The sequence below is a fragment of the Vulpes lagopus genome, chromosome 18 (assembly GCF_018345385.1).
Source record: "Vulpes lagopus strain Blue_001 chromosome 18, ASM1834538v1, whole genome shotgun sequence".
NCBI classification, from domain to species: domain Eukaryota; kingdom Metazoa; phylum Chordata; class Mammalia; order Carnivora; family Canidae; genus Vulpes; species Vulpes lagopus.
Genome location: NC_054841.1, coordinates 28259742 through 28282512, shown reverse-complemented (window position 1 = coordinate 28282512; position 22771 = coordinate 28259742). Strand labels below are relative to the sequence as shown.

General features: G+C 45.1%; 1 protein-coding gene across 1 annotated transcript; it reads left to right on the top strand.

Moving 5' to 3' along the window:
* The first annotated feature begins 938 nt into the window (after nucleotides 1-938).
* On the top strand, nucleotides 939-18963 carry SIRPB2 (signal regulatory protein beta 2). Its single transcript, XM_041733053.1, has 5 exons — nucleotides 939-1089; nucleotides 13247-13612; nucleotides 14713-15054; nucleotides 15601-15666; nucleotides 16723-18963. Exons 1-5 carry the CDS (start codon nucleotides 990-992, stop codon nucleotides 16866-16868), a joined length of 1020 nt encoding a protein of 339 aa, XP_041588987.1. The 5' UTR covers nucleotides 939-989; the 3' UTR covers nucleotides 16869-18963.
* The last annotated feature ends 3808 nt before the right edge of the window (nucleotides 18964-22771 follow it).

Genomic DNA, 22771 nt, shown 5'->3' with positions numbered 1-22771 from the left:
ATAAGTAAGCTTCCTTCCTGATAACCAGGATGATAGGGGCTCCCGAGGAAGTTACAGAAAGTTAAAATGCCAGGAACACAATTTTTCATATGATCTGGGTGTGTTACATTTGGACCCCAGGAAATGAAGGTTTCAAGAGTTTCCTACAATTAAACATTTAGGAATGGGGTTGTGCCTTCCCCACACTGTCGAAAGGACACTTGCTTTATAATAATAAATCCTTCTTCTTAAGCAAATGCCACCTCTCCTCCTTCCTGCATATCATGAATAGCAATGGCTGGGATGTTCAGCATTTTCATTGTGCTGTACATGTGTGGGCCCTCACCCACACACATATCTTATAATTCTCACAACACCTTTCTGAGGAGGGGATTATTACTGTCCCCATTTTGCAGATGAAGAAACAAAGATTCAGAGGTGGGAAGTGAGTTTGAAAGGTCACACAGCCAGGGAGAGGCAGACGCCAATACTTGATCCCAAGTCTAGCTGACTTGGATGCAGGACAGGCACGCTCATCTTCCGTCCAGATGCCAGGGCCTATGGCAAGGGGTCATTGAGGTTTGGACAGAGTGATTACAGGAACCACTCACTGCCCAAACACAGAACCCGGAAACCCTGGGCAGCCCCGGTGGCCCAGCGGTTTAGTGCCGCCTTTAGCCCTGGGGTGTGATCCTGGAGACCCTGGATCAAGTCCCATGTCGGGGTCCCTGCGTGGAGCCTGCTTCTTCCTCTGCCTGTGTCTCTGCCTCTCTCTCTGTGTCTGTCATGTATAACTAAATAAAATCTTTTAAAAAATAAATCATTAAAAAAAAAAGAACCCGGAAACCCTCTAAACTTCTCCTTCCTCTTGCACCAGCAGCCCTGTCTTAGTGTAGTAAAAACACTTCCCCAAGCAGCCTTGGCCACAAGAAGCAGAAACAACCTTGCCCACGGGTCCCATTTCAGGCTCTAACACCCACCAAATCGAAGAACGGTGGCCAACTTTGGGAATGCAGGAGAAACTTGTGCCCCTTGCCATGACCACCCCTACGCACCTGGCCCACTGTCCTCCCTGCTCCTGGCTGCTGATGCTGCTCCTGGTCTTCTTTGGTGAGTGGGATCTGGGACAGAACAGGACCCTGCCCTGGCTTGTCCCAGAGAGGGCCACCAGGGTCTCTGGCATGCCTAGAGGGGCTCGACCCCACCAAGAGGGAATGGGAATGGGGAGCTGAGAGATCTCCTGATCCCAGCAGAGTGCAGATCCACTGTCCAAAAAAGGAGGACTTCTTGGGAGGCAGCACAGTGAAGTTAAGTTCCCAGGCTCTGGGCTCTCACTGAATGGGCTCTGGCTCCAACCCCCATGTGCCCATGTCACATGCCACGTCGCTGTCCTCTTCCACAAAGAGGGCTGCTAATGAGGTGCTGTGAATATTAAGTGTAAAAATGGGGAGGCTCAGGGCACCTGGGTGGCTCAGTCAGTTAAGCGTCTGCCTTCAACTCAGTTCATGATCTGTTTTTTTAATTTTTTAATTTATTTATGATAGTCACACAGAGAGAGAGAGAGAGAGAGAGAGAGAGAGAGGCAGAGACACAGGCAGAGGGAGAAACAGGCTCCATGCAGCGGGAGCCCGACGCAGGATTCAATCCCGGGTCTCCAGGATCGTGCCCTGGGCCAAAGGCAGGCGCTAAACCACTGCGCCACCCAGGGATCCCTCAGATCATGATCTTAAGGTCCTGGGATGGAGCCTCAAATCGGGCTCCCTGCTCAGCAGGGAGTCTACTTCTCCCTCTCCCTCTGCCCCTCTCCTCAAGCTCGTGCTCTATCTCTCCTGCTCTTTCTCAATAGATAAAATCTGTTTTTTAAAAAAAACACTTATTAAATAAATAAATATAAATAAGAATGGTGATGCTCAGCCCAGGATCAGTGACCTAATTTGCTGGGCCCAGTGCAAAATATAAACACAGGTTCAAAAACCATTGAGAACTTTAAGACAGCAACAGCTGAGCATTAACACAAGCATGAGGCCCTGTGTGGCCACACAAACTGAACATCCATGAACCAGCATGGGCTCAGCCTGAGAAATCTGGGCTCAACCTCACCACGGATTGCTTCAAGAAACTTCTCTCTGAGTCTCAGTTTCCCTGTCTGTAAAATGGGGCTAATCATGGGACCTACTTCATGACTTTATTTGGAGGATCCAATGAGATCATACCTCTAAGCACCTGGCACATATACAGATTTAGTAACTGTTTGGCTGTTATTATCCTACCTGTGTCTTCTCTAAGTCAGGATCAGGCTGACTTAGCTCCTGAGTCCTGGGGCGCCTGGGTTCAGCTCAACCTCTGAACCCAAGTACCTCTGATCCAGCAGGCAGGATGCTGGGCTCTTAGCAGGCTCATTCCATCCCCTGTCCATCTGGGCCACTGTCCCAGCTCCTGTTGAGACCCAGATCCTGCTCATCTCACCTGGTACTCCAGAATGGTCACCTCCCAGAGAGGCCCTGGTAGGCTCAGATCTGGGGCCAGACCTGGCTACTCCTTCATTCCCCGGCTGTGATTTGGGGCACCGCTTCACTTCTCTGAACTGTTTTCCCTGATTGTAAAATGTGAATTGTAATTCCTATTGCTTATTCCACAAATACTCTTGAGTATCCACTGCATTTTAGGCTAGAAAGTCACATGTATAAACTACCCAGGATCAAATATTTTTGAAAAATATGGGTTTTATACCAGGCTTCCAAAATGGAACCCCTCATTACAGACCGAGAAAGGCAGAGCAGAAAATAGGTGGGAAGGAACCCCAGGACTGTGGGCAAGGGGCTGCTCCATCCCTGAAGACAAGGTACCCAGGACATTTCCCAAAGTCCATGGGATGACATAGAGGGAGAACCAAGAAGGGGACAGCAGGAAGAGGTGAGTGGAACAGGGCTTCCTTTCATTGGGGTACAACTGACATACAACAAATGACACATATTTAACATGTACACTTTCGTAAATTTTGTTGGGTATTAGATATACTTCACTCCTGTGTACTCATCACCAAAATCAGTATAATGAATATACCCAAGACCCACAAAACTTTCCTTGTGATTCATCCTTTCCACTTCTCCTCCTCTCCAGGCAACCACTTATCTGCTTTCTGTCATTATAGATTAGTTTGCATTTTCTAAAACTTTATACAAGATCATGCAGTATGTACTCCTTTTTGTCAGATTTCTTTTCCTCAGCATAACTATTTTGACCTTCATTCATGTTGTTGCACATATTAATAGTTCATGCATGTCTTTTCATTTCTACCCTCTGTATGGATAAGCCACAGCTTGTTTTTCCATTCAAACCAGACATTTGGCGGGCTTGTAATTTGGGACTGTCACAAATAAAGCATTTATAGATGCTCACATACAAGTCTTTATATGGACTTATGCTTTCATTTCTCTTGGGAAAATACTTAACAAAATGACTGGATCATATGATACCTATGTGTTGAACTTTTAAGACACCTCCAAACTGAAAGGGGAACCCTCCTGCTCTGTTGGTGGGAATGTGAACTGGTGCAGCCACTCTGGAAAACTGTGTGGAGGTTCCTCAGAGTTAAAAATAGACCTGCCCTATGACCCAGCAATTGCACTGCTGGGGATTTACCCCAAAGATACAGATGCAGTGAAACGCCAGGACACCTGCACCCCGATGTTTCTAGCAGCAATGTCCACAATAGCCAAACTGTGGAAGGAGCCTCGGTGTCCATCGAAAGATGAATGGATAAAGAAGCTGTGGTCTCTGTATACAATGGAATATTACTCAGCCATTAGAAACAACAAATACTCACCATTTGCTTCGACGTGGATGGAACTGGAGGGTATTATGCTGAGTGAAATAAGTCAATTGGAGAAGGACAAACATTATATGGTCTCATTCATTTGGGGAATATAAAAAAATAGTGAAAGGGGATAAAGGGGAAAGGAGAAAAAATGAGTGGGAAATATCAGAGAGGCAGACAGAACATGAGAGACTCCTAACTCTGGGAAACGAACTAGGGGTGGTAGAAGGGGAGGAGGGTGGGGGGTGGGGGTGACTGGGTGACGGGCACTGAGGTGGACACTTGACGGGATGAGCACTGGGTGTTATTCTATATGTTGGCAAATTGAACACCAATAAAAAATAAATTTATTTTAAAAAGACACTTCCAAACTGTTTTCCAAGAAGGTTGTACCATTTTGCATTCTCATCAGCAACGTATGAAGATATTTCTTCTATATGCTCGCCAACACCTGATATGGTCAATCTTTTTTAATTTTAGTCATTCCCACAGGTGTGTAGTAATAGCTCACTGTGGTTTTAATTTCACTTGCCTAATGTGTAATGATGCTGGACTTCTTTCATGTGCATCCTTTTTGGTCAAGTGTCTCTTCAACTCTCATTTTTTTAAAATATTTATTTATTTCTTTTACAAAGAGAGAGAGTGTGCACACACGTGGGCACATGAAGGTGGGGGTGGGCAGAAAGAGAGGGAGGGCAAGAGAACCCCAAGCAGGCTCCACACCTAGTACAGAGCCCCTGTTTGGCCCCATCCCAAGACCCCAAGATCATGATCCAAGCCAAAATCAGGAGTCAGACACCCAACTGAGTCACCTGGGTGCCCCTCGACTCCCATTTTTAAATTGTTTTTCTTATTATTGAGTTTTGAGAGTTTTTAATATATTCTGGTTACAAATCTTTTATCAGATATATACTTTGCAAAGATTTTCTCCAACTCTGTGGGTTGTCTTTTTTATTCTCTTACAAGTGTCTTTTGAACAGCAAAAATTCTTAGTTTTCATAAAATCCAATTTATTAATTTGTTCTTTTATGGATTGTGATTTTGGTGTTGTATCTAAATGTATGGCAGAATTCACTAGTGAGACCCTCTGGGCTTGCAGTTTTCTTTGTGGGAAAGTTTTTAATACAGGTTAAATGTTTTAGATAATAGGGCTACTTAGGTTATCTATTTTTTCTTGACGGAGCTTTGGTAACCATTTGTGTTTTTCAAGGAATTTGTCCCTTTGTCAGTATATATAGCCATGAACTTTCCATAGTATTCCCTTATTCCCATAGTTCTTTAATATCTGTAAAATCTGTACTGCTGCCACCTCTCTCATTCCTGACTGGCCATCTCTCTCTCTCTCTCTCTCTCTCTCTCTCTCTCTCTCTCTCTTTCACTATAGCTATAGGTTTATCAATTATAATGATCTTCTCAAAGATTTCATTCTTACTGATTTTTCTCTGTTGTTTTCCGCTTTTTTTACTTTGTTGCTTTTCACTCAGATATTTGTGGTTTCCTTTCTTCTTCTTACTTTGGGTTTAATTTCCTCTTTTTTCCTTATTTCTTCTTTTTTATTATTATTATTTTTTTTTTTTAGAAACAGAGAGCAGGAGCAGTGGGGGAGGAGCAGAGGGAAAGGAACAGAAAGAATCCCAAGCAGGCTCCACACTGAGCACAGAGACCAACACAGAGTTCATCCCCAGAACCTTGAGATCAAGGTGAGACCAAGCCCAAATCGAGAGCTGGATGGATGCCCAACCAACTGAACCAACTAGGAGCCCCTCCTTGTTTCTTAAAGTAGTGACTGAGGCCATTCATTTAAGTCCTTTCTTCTTTCCTAATATAGTCATATAATGCTATAAATTTCCCTATACATCCCACAAATTTTATTATTGTTTTCATTTTCATTTGGATCAAAATACTTTTTTTAAGATTTTATTTATTTATTCATGAGAGACACAGAGAGAAAGAGAGGCAGAGACACAGGCAGAGGGAGAAGCAGGCTCTATGCAGAGAGCCCAATGTGGGACTTCATCCCGGGACTCAATCCCAGGACTCCAAGATCATTTCTCAGGCTGAAGGCAGGCGCCAAACTGCTGAGCCACCCAGGGATCCCCAGATCAAAATACTTTCTAATTTCCCTTCTATTTTGTCTTTAACTCATGTGTTATTGGAAAGTGTGTTATTTAGCATGTGAATTATCTCAGGGTTTCCTGGGCATCTGTCTGCTATTGATTCTAATTTAATTCCACTGTGGTCAAAGATTATGCTTGAATTATTTTAAACTTGTTGAGACTATTTTTATGACTCAGAATATGCTCTATCTTTGCAAATGTTCTTTGTGCATTTGAAAAGAACTGTATATCCTGCTATTTGGGGGCATAGTGTTCTATAAATATCAATTAGGCTAAGTTAGTTGATAGTGCTTTTCAAGTCTTCTGTATTCTTTCTGACTTTCTGCCTACATGTTCTATCAACTATGAAAAGAAGGATATTGATATCTCAGAGCATAGCTGCGTATTTGTCTGTTTCCCCCTGACATTTTACTGGATTTTGCTTCATATACTTTGAAGTCCTATTATCTGTTGCACAAATGTTTGGGATTTGTGTATCATCTTGATTAATTTGCTCCTTTATCATTATGAAGCAACATTCTTTACTCCTAGAGATATTCTTTGCTCTGAAATCTACTTTACCTGATAATACTATAGCCACTCCAGCTTTCCTTTGATTAGTGTTCATATGCTATAGCTTTTTCCATCATTTTCCTTTTAACATATGTGCACCTTTAATATATAAAATGCATTTTTTATAGGCAACAGATAGTTAGGTCTTACTTTTTTATCCAATCCAACAATCTCTAACTTTTACATATGTATTTAGAACATTTACATTCAAAGTGACTTTTTATAGGATCAGATTTAGATATTATTACCTTCCTATTTGTCCAACTTGTTCTTTTTCCCCTTTTTACTCTTTTTCTATCTTCTTTTGATTGTTGAATATTTTTATAATGCTATTTCATCTCTTTCATTGGCTTATTAGCTATAACTATTTTGTCATTTAGTGGTATAAAGTTTATAGTATACATCTGTAATTGATTGCCATCTAAGTAACAGCATACCATTCAGCATACAGTATAGGAAACTTTTGAAAGTATCCTAGTGTTTCCCCCTTCCAGTCTTTATTTGGTTGCTATCAGAGCTTCACTTAAACATGTGTTAAAGCCTCACAATGGAATATTGTTTGTTTGTTTTTAATAAATTAATTTTTTATTGGTGTTCAATTTACCAACATACAGAATAACACCCAGTGCTCATCCCGTCAAGTGTCCCCCTCAGTGCCCGTCACCCATTCACCCCCACCCCCCGCCCTCCTCCCCTTCCACCACCCCTAGTTCATTTCCCAGAGTTAGGAGTCTTTATGTTCTGTCTCCCTTCCTGATATTTCCCACACATTTCTTCTCCCCTCCCTTATATTCCCTTTCACTATTATTTATATTCCCCAAATGAATGAGAACATACACGGTTTGTCCTTCTCCGATTCACTTACTTCACTCAGCATAATACCCTCCAGTTCCATCCACGTTGAAGCAAATGGTGGGTATTTGTCGTTTCTAATGACTGAGGAATATTCCATTGTATACATAAACCACAGCTTCTTTATCCATTCATCTTTCGATGGACACCGAGGCTTCTTCCACAGTTTGGCTATTGTGGACATTGCTGCTAGAAACATAGGGGTGCAGGTGTCCCGGCGTTTCATTGCATCTGAATCTTTGGGGTAAATCCCCAACAGTGCAATTGCTGGGTCATAGGGCAGGTCTATTTTTAACTCTTTGTGGAACCTCCACACAGTTTTCCAGAGTGGCTGCACCAGTTCACATTCCCACCAACAGTGTAAGAGGGTTCCCTTTTCTCCGCATCCTCTCCAACATTTGTTGTTTCCTGCCTTGTTAATTTTCCCCATTCTCACTAGTGTGAGGTGGTATCTCATTGTGGTTTTGTTTTTTATTTCCCTGATGGCAAGTGATGCAGAGCATTTTCTCATGTGCATGTTGGCCATGTCCATGTCTTCCTCTGTGAGATTTCTGTTCATGTCTTTTGCCCATTTCATGATTGGATTGTTTGTTTCTTTGCTGTTGAGTTTAATAAGTTCTTTATAGATTTTGGAAACTAGCCCTTTATCTGATATGTCATTTGCAAATATCTTCTCCTATTCTGTAGGTTGTCTTTTAGTTTTGTTGACTGTATCCTTTGCTGTGCAAAAGCTTCTTATCTTGATGAAGTCCCAATAGTTCATTTTTGCTTTTGTTTCTTTTGCCTTTGTGGATGTAATGTATCTTGCAAGAAGTTACTGTGGCCAAGTTCAAAAAGGGTGTTGCCTGTGTTCTCCTCTAGGATTTTGATGGAATCTTGTCTCACATTTAGATCTTTCATCCATTTTGAGTTCATCTTTGTGTATGGTGAAAGAGAGTGGTCTAGTTTCATTCTTCTGCATGTGGATGTCCAATTTTCCCAGCACCATTTATTGAAGAGACTGTCTTTCTTCCAATGGATAGTCTTTCCTCCTTTATCGAATATTAGTTGACCGTAAAGTTGAGGGTCCACTTCTGGGTTCTCTATTCTGTTCCATTGATCTATGTGTCTGTTTTTGTGCCAGTACCACACTGTCTTGATGACCACAGCTTTGTAGTACAACCTGAAATCTGGCATTGTGATGCCCCCAGATATGGTTTTCTTTTTTAAAATTCCCCTGGCTATTCGGGGTCTTTTCTGATTCCACACAGATCTTAAAATAATTTGTTCTAACTCTCTGAAGAAAGTCCATGGTATTTTGATAGGGATTGCATTAAACGTGTAAATTGCCCTGGGTAACATTGACATTTTCACAATATTAATTCTGCCTATCCATGAGCATGGAATATTTTTCCATCTCTTTGTGTCTTCCTCAATTTCTTTCAGAAGTGTTCTATAGTTTTTAGGGTATAGATCCTTTACCTCTTTGGTTAGGTTTATTCCTAGGTATCTTATGCTTTTGGATGCAATTGTAAATGGGATTGACTCCTTAATTTCTCTCTCTTCAGTCTCATTGTTAGTGTATAGAAATGCCATTGATTTCTGGGCATTGATTTTGTATCCTGCCACGCTACCAAATTGCTGTATGAGTTCTAGCAATCTTGGGGTGGAGGCTTTTGAGTTTTCTATGTAGAGTATCATGTCATCGGCGAAGAGGGAGAGTTTGACTTCTTCTTTGCCAATTTGAATGCCTTTAATGTCTTTTTGTTGTCTGATTGCTGAGGCTAGGACTTCCAGTACTATGTTGAATAGCAGTGGTGAGAGTGGACATCCCTGTCTTGTTCCTGATCTTAGGGGAAAGGCTCCCAGTGCTTCCCCATTGAGAATGATATTTGCTGTGGGCTTTTCATAAATGGCTTTTAAGATGTTGAGGAAAGTTCCCTCTATCTCAACACTCTGAAGGGTTTTGATCAGGAATGGATGCTGTATTTTGTCAAATGCTTTCTCTGCATCTAATGAGAGGATCATATGTTTCTTGGTTTTTCTCTTGCTGATATGATGAATCATATTGATTGTTATCCAAACTCAACTGAATACACATTCTTCTCATGTGCACATGGAACTTTCTCCAGAATAGACCACATACTGGGTCACAAATCAGGTCTGAACCGATACCAAAAGATTGGGATCGTCCCCTGCATATTCTCAGACCATAATGCCTTGAAATTAGAACTAAATCACAACAAGAAGTTTGGAAGGATCTCAAACACGTGGAGGTTAAGGACTATCCTGCTAAAAGATGAAAGGGTCAATCAGGAAATTAAGGAAGAATTAAAATGATTCATGGAAACTAATGAGAATGAAGATACAACCGTTCAAAATCTTTGGGATGCAGCAAAAGCAGTCCTGAGGGGGAAATACATCGCAATACAAGCATCCATTCAAAAACTGGAAAGAACTTAAATACAAAAGCTAACCTTACACATAAAGGAGCTAGAGAAAAAACAGCAGATGGACCCTACGCCCAGCAGAAGAAGAGAGTTAATTAAAATTCGAGCAGAACTCCATGAAATCGAGACCAAAAGAACTGTGAAACAGATCAACAGAACCAGGAGTTGGTTCTTTGAAAGAATTAATAAGATAGATAAACCATTAGCCAACCTTATCAAAAAGAAGAGAGAGAAGACTCAAATTAATAAAATCATGAATGAGAAAGGAGAGATCACTACCAACACCAAGGAAATACAAATGATTTTAAAAACATATTATGAACAGCTCTACGCCAATAAATTAAGCAATCTAGAAGAAATGGACGCATTCCTGGAAAGCCACAAACTACCAAAACTGCAACAGGAAGAAATAGAAAACCTGAACAGGCCAATAACCAGGGAGGAAATTGAAGGAGTCATCAAAAACCTCCCAAGACACAAGAGTCCAGGGCCAGATGGCTTCCCAGGGGAATTCTATCAAATGTTTAAAGAAGAAATCATACCTATTCTACTAAAGCTGTTTGGAAAGATAGAAAGAGATGGAGTACTTCCAAATTCGTTCTATGAGGCCAGCATCACCTTAATTCCAAAATCAGACAAAGACCCCTCCAAAAAGGAGAATTGCAGACCAATATCCCTGATGAACATGGATGCAAAAATTCTCAACAAGATACTAGCCAATAGGATCCAACAACACATTAAGAAAATTATTCACCATGACCAAGTTGGATCTATCCCCGGGACACAAGGCTGGTTCAACACTCGTAAAACAATATTGTTTGTTTTTATCATTTCAGGACCTTGCTTTTCAGATTTGTTAGATGAGACCAGAGCACTTTTTTCTGAGTAGTCTCTTCTGTCCTTTCTACCCATTGCTCTGTCAATCATGAGGTTTTCCAGTTTGGCTGGTGAGGACAGGCACTATTCTCAGCCCTGTGCTGAGTGGAGGGCACCACTCAGTGCACGTGTACGAGGTGCAAGGAAACTGCCTGAGACCAGGGAACAGACCACCATAAAGGATTAGAGAGAATAGATCTAGATCTGACTTGCTCACATTATGGTATTTGAGGGTGGATGCTGCCAAACTGCTCAGAACTAAGGACACCAAGGACAAAAGCAATCCCTAGGACTGAGCATGAGGTATCACTTAATCACAACTGTGAGGCAGTTCTTGTAGAGGCTAGCAGCACAAGCCTAGCAGGCAGAAGAGGAATTTAGAATTCCACATTCCCCCACCCCCACCCCAGGAAATGTCTGCCTCACATCCCTACTCCCCTACCTCACTTTCAACTGAGAAACATCATGATATCCTGCAAACCTATATCTTGGAGTGAGACCAAGTCATTCACCAGGCCTGATGGTCACATACACCAGGGGACAGTTGGGGCACAAAGCTGATGACCTGTATTGATTAGAACCTTAAGTCACAGGCAGCCTGGGTGGCTCAGCGGTTTAGTGCTGCTTTCAGCCCAGGGCATGTTCCTGGAGACCTGGGATGGAGTCCCATGTCGGGCTCCCTGCATGGAGCCTGCTTCTCCCTCTGCCTGTGTCTCTGCCTCTCTCTCTCTCATAAATACATTTTTTAAATCTTAAAAAAAATAAAATAAAAAGAAACTTAAGTCACCTGATCTGAATCCAGATCCTCAGTCATACTGCTAATGGAATGCCTTGGTCCCCTCATGTTTCTTCCCCATTAGGTTTCCTCATCTCAAAAATGGAGGTAATAACACCTGCCTCAGGGAGTTCTTGAGGGGAACACCTGAGAGGATGTTCATTACCCAGGTGTGAAAGAACTTGCATGGGAAGCCTTGGTCCTCTTTCTCTGTGCCTGTTTTAAGGCCCAACTCAGCAGTTCAACCACCAAAATAGACCCACTTCCCTACACACCAACAAGCATTGCAGTTTTTTTTTAAAGATTTTATTTATTTATCCATGAGAGACAGAGAGAAAGAGAGAGGCAGAGACACAGGCAGAGGGAGAAGCAGGCTCCATGCAGGGATCCTGATGTGGGACTCGACTCCGGGACTCCAGGATCACGCCCTGGGCCTAAGGAAGGCACTAAACCACTGAGCCACCCAGGGATCCCCCAAGCATTGCAGTTTGGCAAAGAATTCACACAAGACACCTGAAAATAATATAATGTTATATTCAACTCTACTTCAAATTAAAAAATGTTTTGAGGTGCCTGGGTGGCTCAGTCAGTTAAGCGTCTACCTTCAGCTCAGGTCATGATCCCAGAGTCCTGGGATCGAGCCCCATGTCTGGCTCCCTGTTCCACAGGGAGTCTATTTATCCCTTTCCTCTCTGCACATGGTCTCTCTCATGAGTAATTCTGTGTCTCTCTCTCAAATAGATAAATATTTTTTAAAAAAATTTTAGAGTTATAGAACTGCATACAGGACATAAAATTTCTGGTATTTACTGTATGTAAATAATACCTCAATAAAGTAGTTTTTTTAAGAAAAGAATTCACGGAGGTGGGGCAAAGGGCATCCGGCCGACTCAGTTGGTAGAGCATGTGACTCTTGTTCTCAACGTTGTGAGTTCAAGTCCCATGTTAGGCACAGAAATTACTTTAAAATTTTTAAAAATTCATTAATTTTAAAAAGAATCCACAGGAAACAAGGAGGATGTTTACACTAAACACCACCATGCACACACTTTGTGTGATACATTTGTGAGCTGAGAGCTGAGAGCAGGGGCTCCAGAAACAGACTGTCACTTTCTTATTGGATGAGGTATTAGTTTGGGTGGCCATAACAGACTGGTGGTTTAAATGTATTTTCTCATACTTCTGGAGACTGGAAGTCTAGGTGAAGGTATCAGCAGGGTTGGTTTCTTCTGAGGCTTCTCTTCTTAGCTTACAGATGACCATCCTCTCCCTGTACCTCCATGTGGGCCTCCCTCTTTGTGTATCTGTGTCCTAATCTACTCTTCTTCTAAGGACACCAGTCATATTGGATTAGGGTCCACCCTCATCCTCTAATTTTAACTTAATTTCCTCTTTAACAACCCTATCTCCAAATGAAGCCATATTCAGAGGTACTGGGGGTTAGGACCCCAACATATGAATTTGGCCAGGGAGACACAATTCAGCCCATAAATAGTGATCCTGGGAAACTTACCTAATCATCTGGGCTGTCAGGGTCTTCTGTGAGGATAGGAATAATGCTGCCCACGTCGCAGGAGCGTTGGCAAGAATAGATGTGGTAAGCCACACAGGGCTTGGGACATGGTGAGCACTTAAGTGCCACTTATTATTTGTAAGTTCTCCATTCAATAGTTCTGTCCTGCCTCTTCAGCCAACCTCCCCATCTTTTGCACTTCCCTCTCCTAACAACATCCCTCCAGTGTTGTGAGTAATTGTTCTTGGCCAGCCAATGACTAGGTTAGGTTAAGCTCACCTTTTAAGGCTCCAGTTCCTTCCTGCTAAGCACAAATCCTTTCTTCCTCTGTTGTAGGAGCCTCTGAGCCGAGCTATGGGAGTAAATGGCAGGTGCTACAGCCTGAGGGCCCTTTGCTGGTGGCAGAAGGTAACACACTCTTACTTCGGTGTACAGTGGATGGCTCCTGCACTGATGACATGATTAAATGGGTCAAGGTGAGCCATCAGGACCAGCAGGAGATTTATAACTTCAAACATGGCTTCTTTCCTGGAGTCATGCCATTGATCCAACGGACATTGGAGCCACTTAATTGTGACTATTCCATCTATATCTACAATGTCACCAGCAGGCATGCTGGGACCTACCACTGTGTGTGGTTTGGTAACAAGAATGAGAACTCAGAAAAGACACCGCAGGAGGGCACCTCAGTGTTTGTGAAGGGTGAGTATCTGGCTCTGCGGGTCTTAGCACCTAGCTCTGATCTGTGTCCCTGCATCAGCCGCCTTTAATCACAACCATGCCGTACACACAAATCCCAGTGGCACACAAAATAAGTGTGTCTCATCACACATGTACAGACAGCTGGAGTGGTTCTGCTCCACGTGCCTTGTTCCAGGGCCACGTCTCATTGCAGCTACCTAGGGTACATCTGTGTCGTGGAGATGGCAGGAGCAAAGAGAACAAGTCCCAAAGCCCCAGGCACATTTCTAGCTTCTAACCACGTAATGTCTACTAACAGCCCATTGGCTAAAGCATGTCACGTGGCTAAGCTCAAAGTGAGAGACCATGATGTGTGCCTTGCCACGGTGAGGCCACGGCAGGAGTAGGGATGTACCATACTACCAGAGGACTCAAGAGCTGGGGCTGATCCTTTCATCGACCTCACTCCCCATATAATAAGTCATGCTATCTGTAAGCCCGGCAGCGGTGACCTGGGCACTCAAATCCTGATCCTGCCATTCGAGAAGAGTGTGTTAAACTGATCCTTTCAGCTCTACACAGTTCAAGTGCTTAACTTGTAGGATAGGTGACATAATTCCTACTTGGAAGGTCATTCGGGTGATGAAATAGAAGAACAGTCTACAGAATACCATGTAGACTGTTGACAGAATGTCTGTGTAAGGTGGCTGGGGGCAGAGGGAAGGGTTCATTTTTAACTTGATGCAAGCATGTCAAAAAGGTTTCTCAGACTCCTTCCAAGCTGTGACAGGTACCTTCTCTTGGTCCTACAGTCCTCTGGGTTTTCAAGCTCAGGAGGATTTTCTGGGCCATCTCTATATACTACCAGACGGAGAATTTTCCCAGCAGGACATCTGTATGTCTTGCTAAGCTTCATTTTTCTCAATCTTAAACATCAGCACATAGTAGGTACTAGAAATTTCTTTACTAAATGAATCAACCTGAGAGTAATGGGCGGATGCAGAGGGAGTTACTGAGTAGAGAAATCAGGGAAAGGGGAGGGAGGGAAGATATGAGGGAGGTAATGAGCAGACAGTGGAGGAGGAAACGGAATACCACAAGGCCCCTCTCTTTGACTTCAGAAGCCAGGGACCCAGAGCCAGACCTCTGGATCATCCAGCCCCAGGAGTTGGTATTGGCAACCATCGGAGACAATGTATTCCTGAACTGCACAGTGCTTGGAGATGGTCCCCCAGGCGCCATCAGGTGGTTTCGGGGAACTGGTCTGAGCCGGGAGGCCATTTACAACTTTGAAGGCATCTCCCACCCTAACGTGACAGCAGTCCAGGCCTCCAGGAGGGATTTTAGCATTCTGCTGCAAGGCGCCTCCACTGAACATGAGGGCACCTACTACTGTGTCAAGTTTCAGAGGAAATTCAACAGGCAATACCTGTCTGGAATGGGCACCAGACTGAGAGTAAAAGGTGAGACAGGTGGTGAGGGGATGAGGGAAGGGGGAGGAGTTGGGGGTAAGAAGAACGTGGCCTACAACGAACTTTCCATCATGTCCCAAATAAGCCAGCTGTTCTCAGCCTCCAACCTTTACAAAAGTTGTTCCGCTGTCTGGAATTCTTTCTTTTTCTCTCTGAAGAACTCCTACTCATCATTCAAGGCCTACCACAAATAGCCCCTCCTCTGTGAAACCTTTTGTTTCTCCCAGGCAGAATTAATTTCTCCCCATTCTGGGCTCCACAAAACTTTGGACCATTAATGATTTAACAGCATCTGTTAAGTGCCTGTCTATTGTCCTGCACTGTATTAGGTGTGTAGATACTGCAATGAACCAGACATTGTCTCTACACCAGAGATGCTCCCACACGTCTAACTAGTCCCTCACAGTAGCAGGGTTTGACTTCTAGCCCCCATCCCAGATAGACTCATCTTGATGACTCCTGGCCCTAGCACAGGGGCTCAGGAGATGGCAGGACAGAAAGAAAAGGGAAATGTGTGACTATCTCTCTTCCTTGCAGCAAAGCCCCCTTCTCCCCAAGAGACAGAACTCACCAATGAACATGTTGCAGGGATATTTCCATCAGGTGAGTGTACCTACGTCCTGGGAAGGTAACCAGTCCCCAAGGCAAAGGTGGCCAAACATGACGTGGGCCATGGGAAGGGAGTAGTCCCTGACTCCAAGGGCCACCTGTCACCAAGAAAGTCCCCAAGACTTCATCTTGACTGCAGAACCAGGAACCCAGAGAACCATGTTGAAGCTCATTTAAAGAAGGGACTCTCTAACAGCCAGTGCTAACTATTCAGTAGGCAGTCTTGCCTGAGAAGTAGTGAGCTCCCTGAAGTCCAGTACAAGGATACACCGTGAAACTGTACATCACGGTACTGGAGAACATGGCCTTGTAGCCAGGCATCCTGTATTGAGCCCCTTTCTAGCTATGTGATTGTGGCAATTTGCCTCGCTCCTTGAATTTTTATAGTCCTACTCTGCGAAACTAGTGGGGAGAAGCGATAAGAATCAGAGAGCCTACCACTCAAGGTGGCATGTAGATCTAATGAGATCACATGTGCCAAATGCCCAGAACTGTGCATATCACATCACATCACAAGGGCCCCTTGTGACTGAGGCGGGGCTGGGGGTGAGACTTAGGGTAGCGACCTCAGATGCTCCCTGTGGCTCAGCCCTGTTCCTGCCATTCTTGGGAGCTGTAACACCTGGTCCCATCACTTCTCTAACATATATGTCCCTGAGAAAATCATTTCCCCACTCTGAGTCGGCCTCCTCATCTGTACCAATTGCATTATTATCCTACCTTGCAAGATAAGTTTAAGGGTTATGTTAGGCAATTAGGAAGTGCTTAGCTCAAGGTCTGGGGCAGAGATGCTGAACAGCCAATAAATGAACACAGTTTTTTATTACTATCAGAGGTCAAGAATGCTGCCAAGATGACTAAACATATGGGTAGGATATTGGGCAAAGCCTCTTTAGGCCCAGGATAGAGGGAGGGATCTTTGGTCTCCTTTCTCAGTGTACAAAGAATGTGGCCCAGCAGCTGGGGCCAGACTTCCCTGTGGGGACACTAGGTCTGGACTATTGGGGAATCACCCAGGGTCCTCCCTGAGTTCTCCCCTGTGTCCTCCAGACCTTCTGTCTGTGTTCACATCTCTGGTCCTGGGGCTGAAGGCAACAACCCTGGCTGCACTCCTGCTGGTCCTGGTTGCCTGCCAGAGGAGACCATGGCAAGAAGATGTCAAGACTCCAGGCCCAGCAAAACTGGGGCCACATTAGCTTGGGGCATGGAGCATGGGGAATGGGGCATGGGGCGTGTGTGAGGGGTCGGCCCCAGAGTGGGTCCTCTGAATCAGAGGGAGGCCAAGGCTCCCCAACCATTTCTCTGCCTCTGATCTCAACCTCCAGAGGCTCCCCAGGCCTCATGCCAAACTCCGGGATCCACATACCTGGTTTCCACTCACCTGGTGAAGTCCCCCACTGGGCAGTGACTGAACTCCCTTCTGATGTGCCGTGCTCTCGCTTCACAGCCCCTATAAGCCCTCCTCCTCCTCCAAGGCTTTGCCCAGCCCTCTTCTCAGGACCCTTGTTCCTGCCACAGCCCCTTCTGGAGTGTCTGCCCCCTTCTGCCCCTCTCCACATTTTCTCATCCTTCAAGATTCAACTCAGAGTCCTTTCCAGAAGGTTTTCCTACGCATCTCTGAGCTTGCAGAGCCAGACTGGCCAGGCCCCTCTATTTACATCCTCCCCTCCCCATTTTCTGCCTTCTTACCTTCCCTACTATGGGTGGCTTGGGTAGCTGTAATAGTGAAGTTCAGGCTGGGCAACTTTAACAAAACTCTTAAATAACAGTGGCTTAACCCAGAAGAAAACTAATTTATCTTGTGATAACCAAGCATAGGCAGGCCAGGCAATAGAGGACTCCTTGATATTGAGACCCGAGATTCCTGGATCTTGCTACCAAGTCCATATGCCAGGCAGCAAGACTAGGGAAGAAGGCAGTGAAGAGAAGTAGGACCCTCTCCTCCAAGAGCATCGCTGGGAATTTGCCCACATCGCCTCTGATTGGCTGGAATCTGGTCGCATAGTCACACCTAGTTGCAAGGAAGACTGGGAAATGTAGTCTTTATTCTGGCAGCAGTGTGGCCAGCTGTAATTTTTCACTAAAAGAACCAGAGGGCAAACATCAGTAGATAACCAGCAGTGTCTACTTCAGTGGCATAGAGGCAGCTGCCTCCTTGCGCTGTGTGACAGTTGAGTTCAATTCCCAGCTGAAACAGCACCTCCTTGTACCACCACCTGCCCTAGGGCAGTATAATAGAGAGCAGTAGTTCTGAAGAAGAGGGGGCTTCTCCCCCAGCATACATTTAGCAATGTCTAGAGACACTTTCAGTTGTCACAACTTGGGGGTTGTCCCAACTGGCTATCACCATCTAGTGAGCTGGGATCAGGGATGCTGCTAAACACCCTGTAATACACAGGGCAGCCCCCACAACAAAGAGTTGTCTGGTCCAAAGCATCGTAGTGCTGGGGCTGAGCAGCCCAAGGTAGGGGAAAGTGTGACACACCTAGCTTGCAATTCCGAAACCTCCATCCACTCCCTCTCAGTGTGCCCTTCCTGCCTCATCAGTCACTCCACCTCTTGGACCCTCACGGATAATAATGTGGACAACGATCATAATGTGGACTTTTCTGCATCATATAAAAACTGATTCAATTCATATACTCAGGGCTTAATATGTGCTGTGTGCACCAAGTACCCTCGGTACCTATGAACTCCCTTTTTGCTTTCCACGTGAACATTTACTAGCACCTACTCTGGGGGGGAAGTGCATTAGTCTGGCTGGTTTTCATTATAACAACAGAAAAACAGCTTGCAAAATATAAGCCAAAGGGGCCGTTAGTTTACTCTGAGAGTCGCATAAATCGTTGAATTATCAGACATCAGAATAATGGCCCCCTGCCAGAAGATATCCACGACCTAATCTCTGGAACCTGTGACTATGACCTCACATGGCAAAGAAAAGGACTTTGCAGCTGGAATTAAGGATCTTGAGATGGGGAGTTTATCCTCAATTATCTGGGTGAGCCCTAAATGCAATTGAGAGCATCCTGATGAGGGAGAGACAGAGGGAGATTGAACACTGAGGAGGAGACAGCAATGTGACCACAGGGGCAAAGATGGAAGTGATGTGGCCATAAGTTAAAGAATGCCAGGAGCACCCAGGAGCTGGAAGAAGCCAGGACAGCTCTCCCCAGAGCCTCCAGAGGGAGCAGAGGCCCACTGACACCTTGACTCTGCCCAGTGATACGGATTTCAGACTCCTGGCCTCAGAACGATGAGACAATAAATTTCTGTTGTTCTAAAGCACCAGGTTTGTGGTCATTTGTCACAGTAGCCATGGGAGATTAACAGCAGGGAAGTGTGGAATTGAGCCACTGGAAAAACTGCTCTGCCCCCGAAACCTCCTGGACTTGCAGGGCCCTGCTTGATGCAGTCGCTGCAAACCAGCCCCCTCTCCAATCGCTTCTCCCACTACAACCGCCCACCTGACACCAACCTGATACCCATCTGGGCCTCGGCCATGCCACATTCTCTAACTCATCCAAGTCTCTCTCCTCCACGAGGGCTCCCAGGCTGCTCCGTCCACCATGACGTCTCCATCCTTCTCATGCCTCGTGCAGCTCACATGTTCTTCACCGCACTCATGACTGCCTGAAACAAAGGGGTGTGTATTTCCTTCATGGGATTGCCAGTTGTCTCCACTAGAACTTGAACTTACTGAGGGCAGGAGCCTAACTTCTCGTAGCCCTGCCATTCAGTCATAAAAGTGGCTGAAGGTGACAGGGAGCCAGGCACTAATCAGTGTACTGAGAAATAAAGAGAAAAGTCTGCTCTTTCAAGACATACCTACGACTGGGGGAAGACAGACAACAAGCAAGTAAATGTAGATAAGTAACATGTCACATGATGGTGAATGCTAAAGGAATAATAGGGCTGAAGGAGGAGTCTGGGGGGGGGGCATGCCAGAACAAGGTAGAGGAGATACATTTTATTTAAGGTGGTCAGAAGGGTCCTCACAAGTAAAGTGAGCAGAGACTTGAAGGGAGTGAGTAGAGAGTTGTCGATAACTGGAGGGGAGAATGTAATAGGCGCAAGGAACAGCAAGGGCAAAGACCCTGAAGCAGGAGTGTGCTTGACACAGCACAGGAAGCGTTAAGCACCAAGCAGATGCTTGGCACATGTTAGACCCCTGTAACATCTGAGGGGGTGTAGAGGGTAGAGGTAAAGTCCACAGTCTTGGGAATCTACTCAGATTCAAATTCCAGTTCTCCTAATCATCTCTTGGGTGAGTTTGTTTCTCTCACAGTGTGTTGGTTTCCTTGGTTTCCATAAACTGGTAACAACATTAGCATCTCCCTTCTTAGGTATTTTTTTTCTAAAGATTGTATTTATTTATTCATAAGAGACACAGAGAGAGGGAGAATCAGGCTCCACGCAGGGATCCTGATGTGGGACTCGATTCCAGGTCTCCAGGATCACACCCTGAGCCGAAGGCAGATGCCCAACCACTGAGCCACCCAAGCATCCCTCCATTCTTAGGTAGTTTTGAGGCTGAAATGCATTGGTGCATGTAAGGCATTAACTGTGCCAAGCCCAGTGGGTGTGCAAGCAGGAGCAGTCCCCAGAAGAGGTGGAGAGGGTGCTGGCAAATAAAACAAACCATGGGTAACTCAGGGCCCTTGGTGGGCACAGCAGGAAAACCTGCTGTTGACAGCCTGAAAGAGTGGGGAAGGAACTGGTGTCAGAGCTGTCCAGTCCAGCCCCTCCCTTGCCTTGGGGTGTGGAGCCCTGTACCTGTAAGATGACCTACGAAACACAGAAGAGGGGGTGGGCCCCAGGCCACAGATCCTACTACAGTTTCATCCTGCTTAGGCCTCAGAATCCAGACCTTGGGAGGTCAGTGGCTGTAGTCCAGGCCTCCCTGAATCAGAGCATCTGTTTCTTCCCTCCTCTTCTGTTTTCTTCTTTCCTGCTCCTTTTCTTTCTCTCTTCCCATCCCCACCCATGGTTCTTGCCGTCTCCTCCATCTTCCTGAGAAAACTCCTATCAAGCCTGCCCAGGCCTGGCCTCCATGGCAGCTCCTAATGAGAGAGATGGGCCTGTTCCCCATTGCTCTCCTCGGGCCTCCAGAGCCCCCGCACTTGCTCCTGCAGAGAAGGTGGAGAGCCCAAGGACGAGGAGGGATAGGCAGGAGCTTCCTGCATCCTGCCACCCTGAGGATGGCAGCCTTGAGCATTGTTCCCCGGAGCAGGGTGAGAGGGGGTGCCATGCCTGGCATGTTATTCCACACGTCATTCCTAACCTTGCTTTTTTGGCTCAACATTCAAGATTGATCCAGGTTGGCTACCTGGAGCTCTGATTCATGGATCTGTGTGTGATACTCCATTGTGTCAATACATCACATCTGTGATTCTGTTGATGGAGACCTGAGTTGTTCTGTTCTGTCATTATCGCACACAGAAACAATGCCATTGTGTCTCCTGATGTGTGCATGCCAGCATTGACTTGTGAACATCCACCGGTAGAGTTGGCAGGTGATCTGGGTTTCATGACTCTTCATCACCACTAGGTTTGCCAAGTTGTGTTCCGTCTTTGAACACCACAAAGGAAGGTCCCTCCACCTCCATGTCCTCCCAGGACTTCACACAGCTGAAAACCTGTTTTTTATTAAAAAAAAACTTAGATCCTACCTGAACTTAGATCCTACCTCATTTGACATATAGAGTATTTTTTTGTACGGCTTTAAATATACACCAAATTTCCCAGGAGTGTAACTACTATGTCATCCGAGGAAAGACTGAACTTTGTGTTGTTTGCAACTTTATCAAGGCTTTCCTTTTTCTTATAATTTTGAAAAATTATGTCACCCACAGCAACACATTTATAATATTTTAATCATGCATAGCACAACCCTGTATGGGGTTGCTTGAGTGGCTCAGATCTTGATCTCAGGGTTTTGTGAGTTCAAGTCCCATGTTGGGCTCCATGCTGGGCTTGGAGCCTACTTTAAAAAAAAAAAGAAACAGAAACAAAAACGAACAAAAAAGCATCCCTGTACATAGAGGTGAGCCCCTAACTGGCTCATTTTGTCTTGTATTATATTTACCCCTGAGAATTGAAATACAGATCATCTTATTCCTAATTATTTCTTTATTTCTCCAGTTAGGGCATGATGTTGATTTTTTTTCAATGTGTGTAGGTCAATTTTATCATCTCTGAATTCCATGTAAGGTAGTAAAGGAGTGATAGAAAATTTTTTTTGGGATCCCTGGGTGGCGCTGCGGTTTGGCGCCTGCCTTTGGCCCAGGGCGCAATCCTGGAAACCCGGGATCGAATCCCACATCGGGCTCCTGGTGCATGGAGCCTGCTTCTCCCTCTGCCTGTGTCTCTGCCTCTCTCTCTCCCTGTGTGACTATCATAAATAAATTTTTAAAAAAATGTTTTTTTATGAAAAAGGGGTTGTGGGTCTGTGAAGGCTGTGAACACTGGACAGGCCCGACTCCCTTCCTACCTTGTTTAATTAAAAGCAGGCCCTCAAGCCCAGAGAGGGTAGAGACCTGCACTTGCCACCCAGCTTGTCTGGGAGAGCCCAGCCCACAACCATGATGGATACTGAGGGCAATGTTTTTGCAGCCACCTCACTTGGGGAAGGAACATTTCTGGGTCTGAGGGTTCAGGCCATTTCTCCCCATTATAAAGGCATCTGTTTTATGGAAAAGGAATAGTTCTTTTTCTTGAAACTGGATCATACCCCACAGTCAGCTCAACACTCTAGAGGGGTCCAGGTACCCGCCCTGCATCCTTGTCCTCCTCAGATTCTGACCTTGAACTTTTCATCTGGATGCTCAGATACTCCACTGATTCAGCGAAGGATCAGTAAGTGGCTGTTTAATACCAGTGACTGCAGGTCCCAGGAGGGAAAATGACAGCTAACATTTGTAGAGGGCTTGGTGAGTGTCAAGCATTACCCTGAGCAGCGGATCCTCACACATCCCCCTGCAGTACTGTAAGGAGCGCCGAGTACCCATCAGGACACTGAGGCTGGGAAAGACCATACAAGCAGTACTATCAGGGCTCCAACCCCAGGCTGAGTCCAGAGTGAGGGCTGATAAGCCAT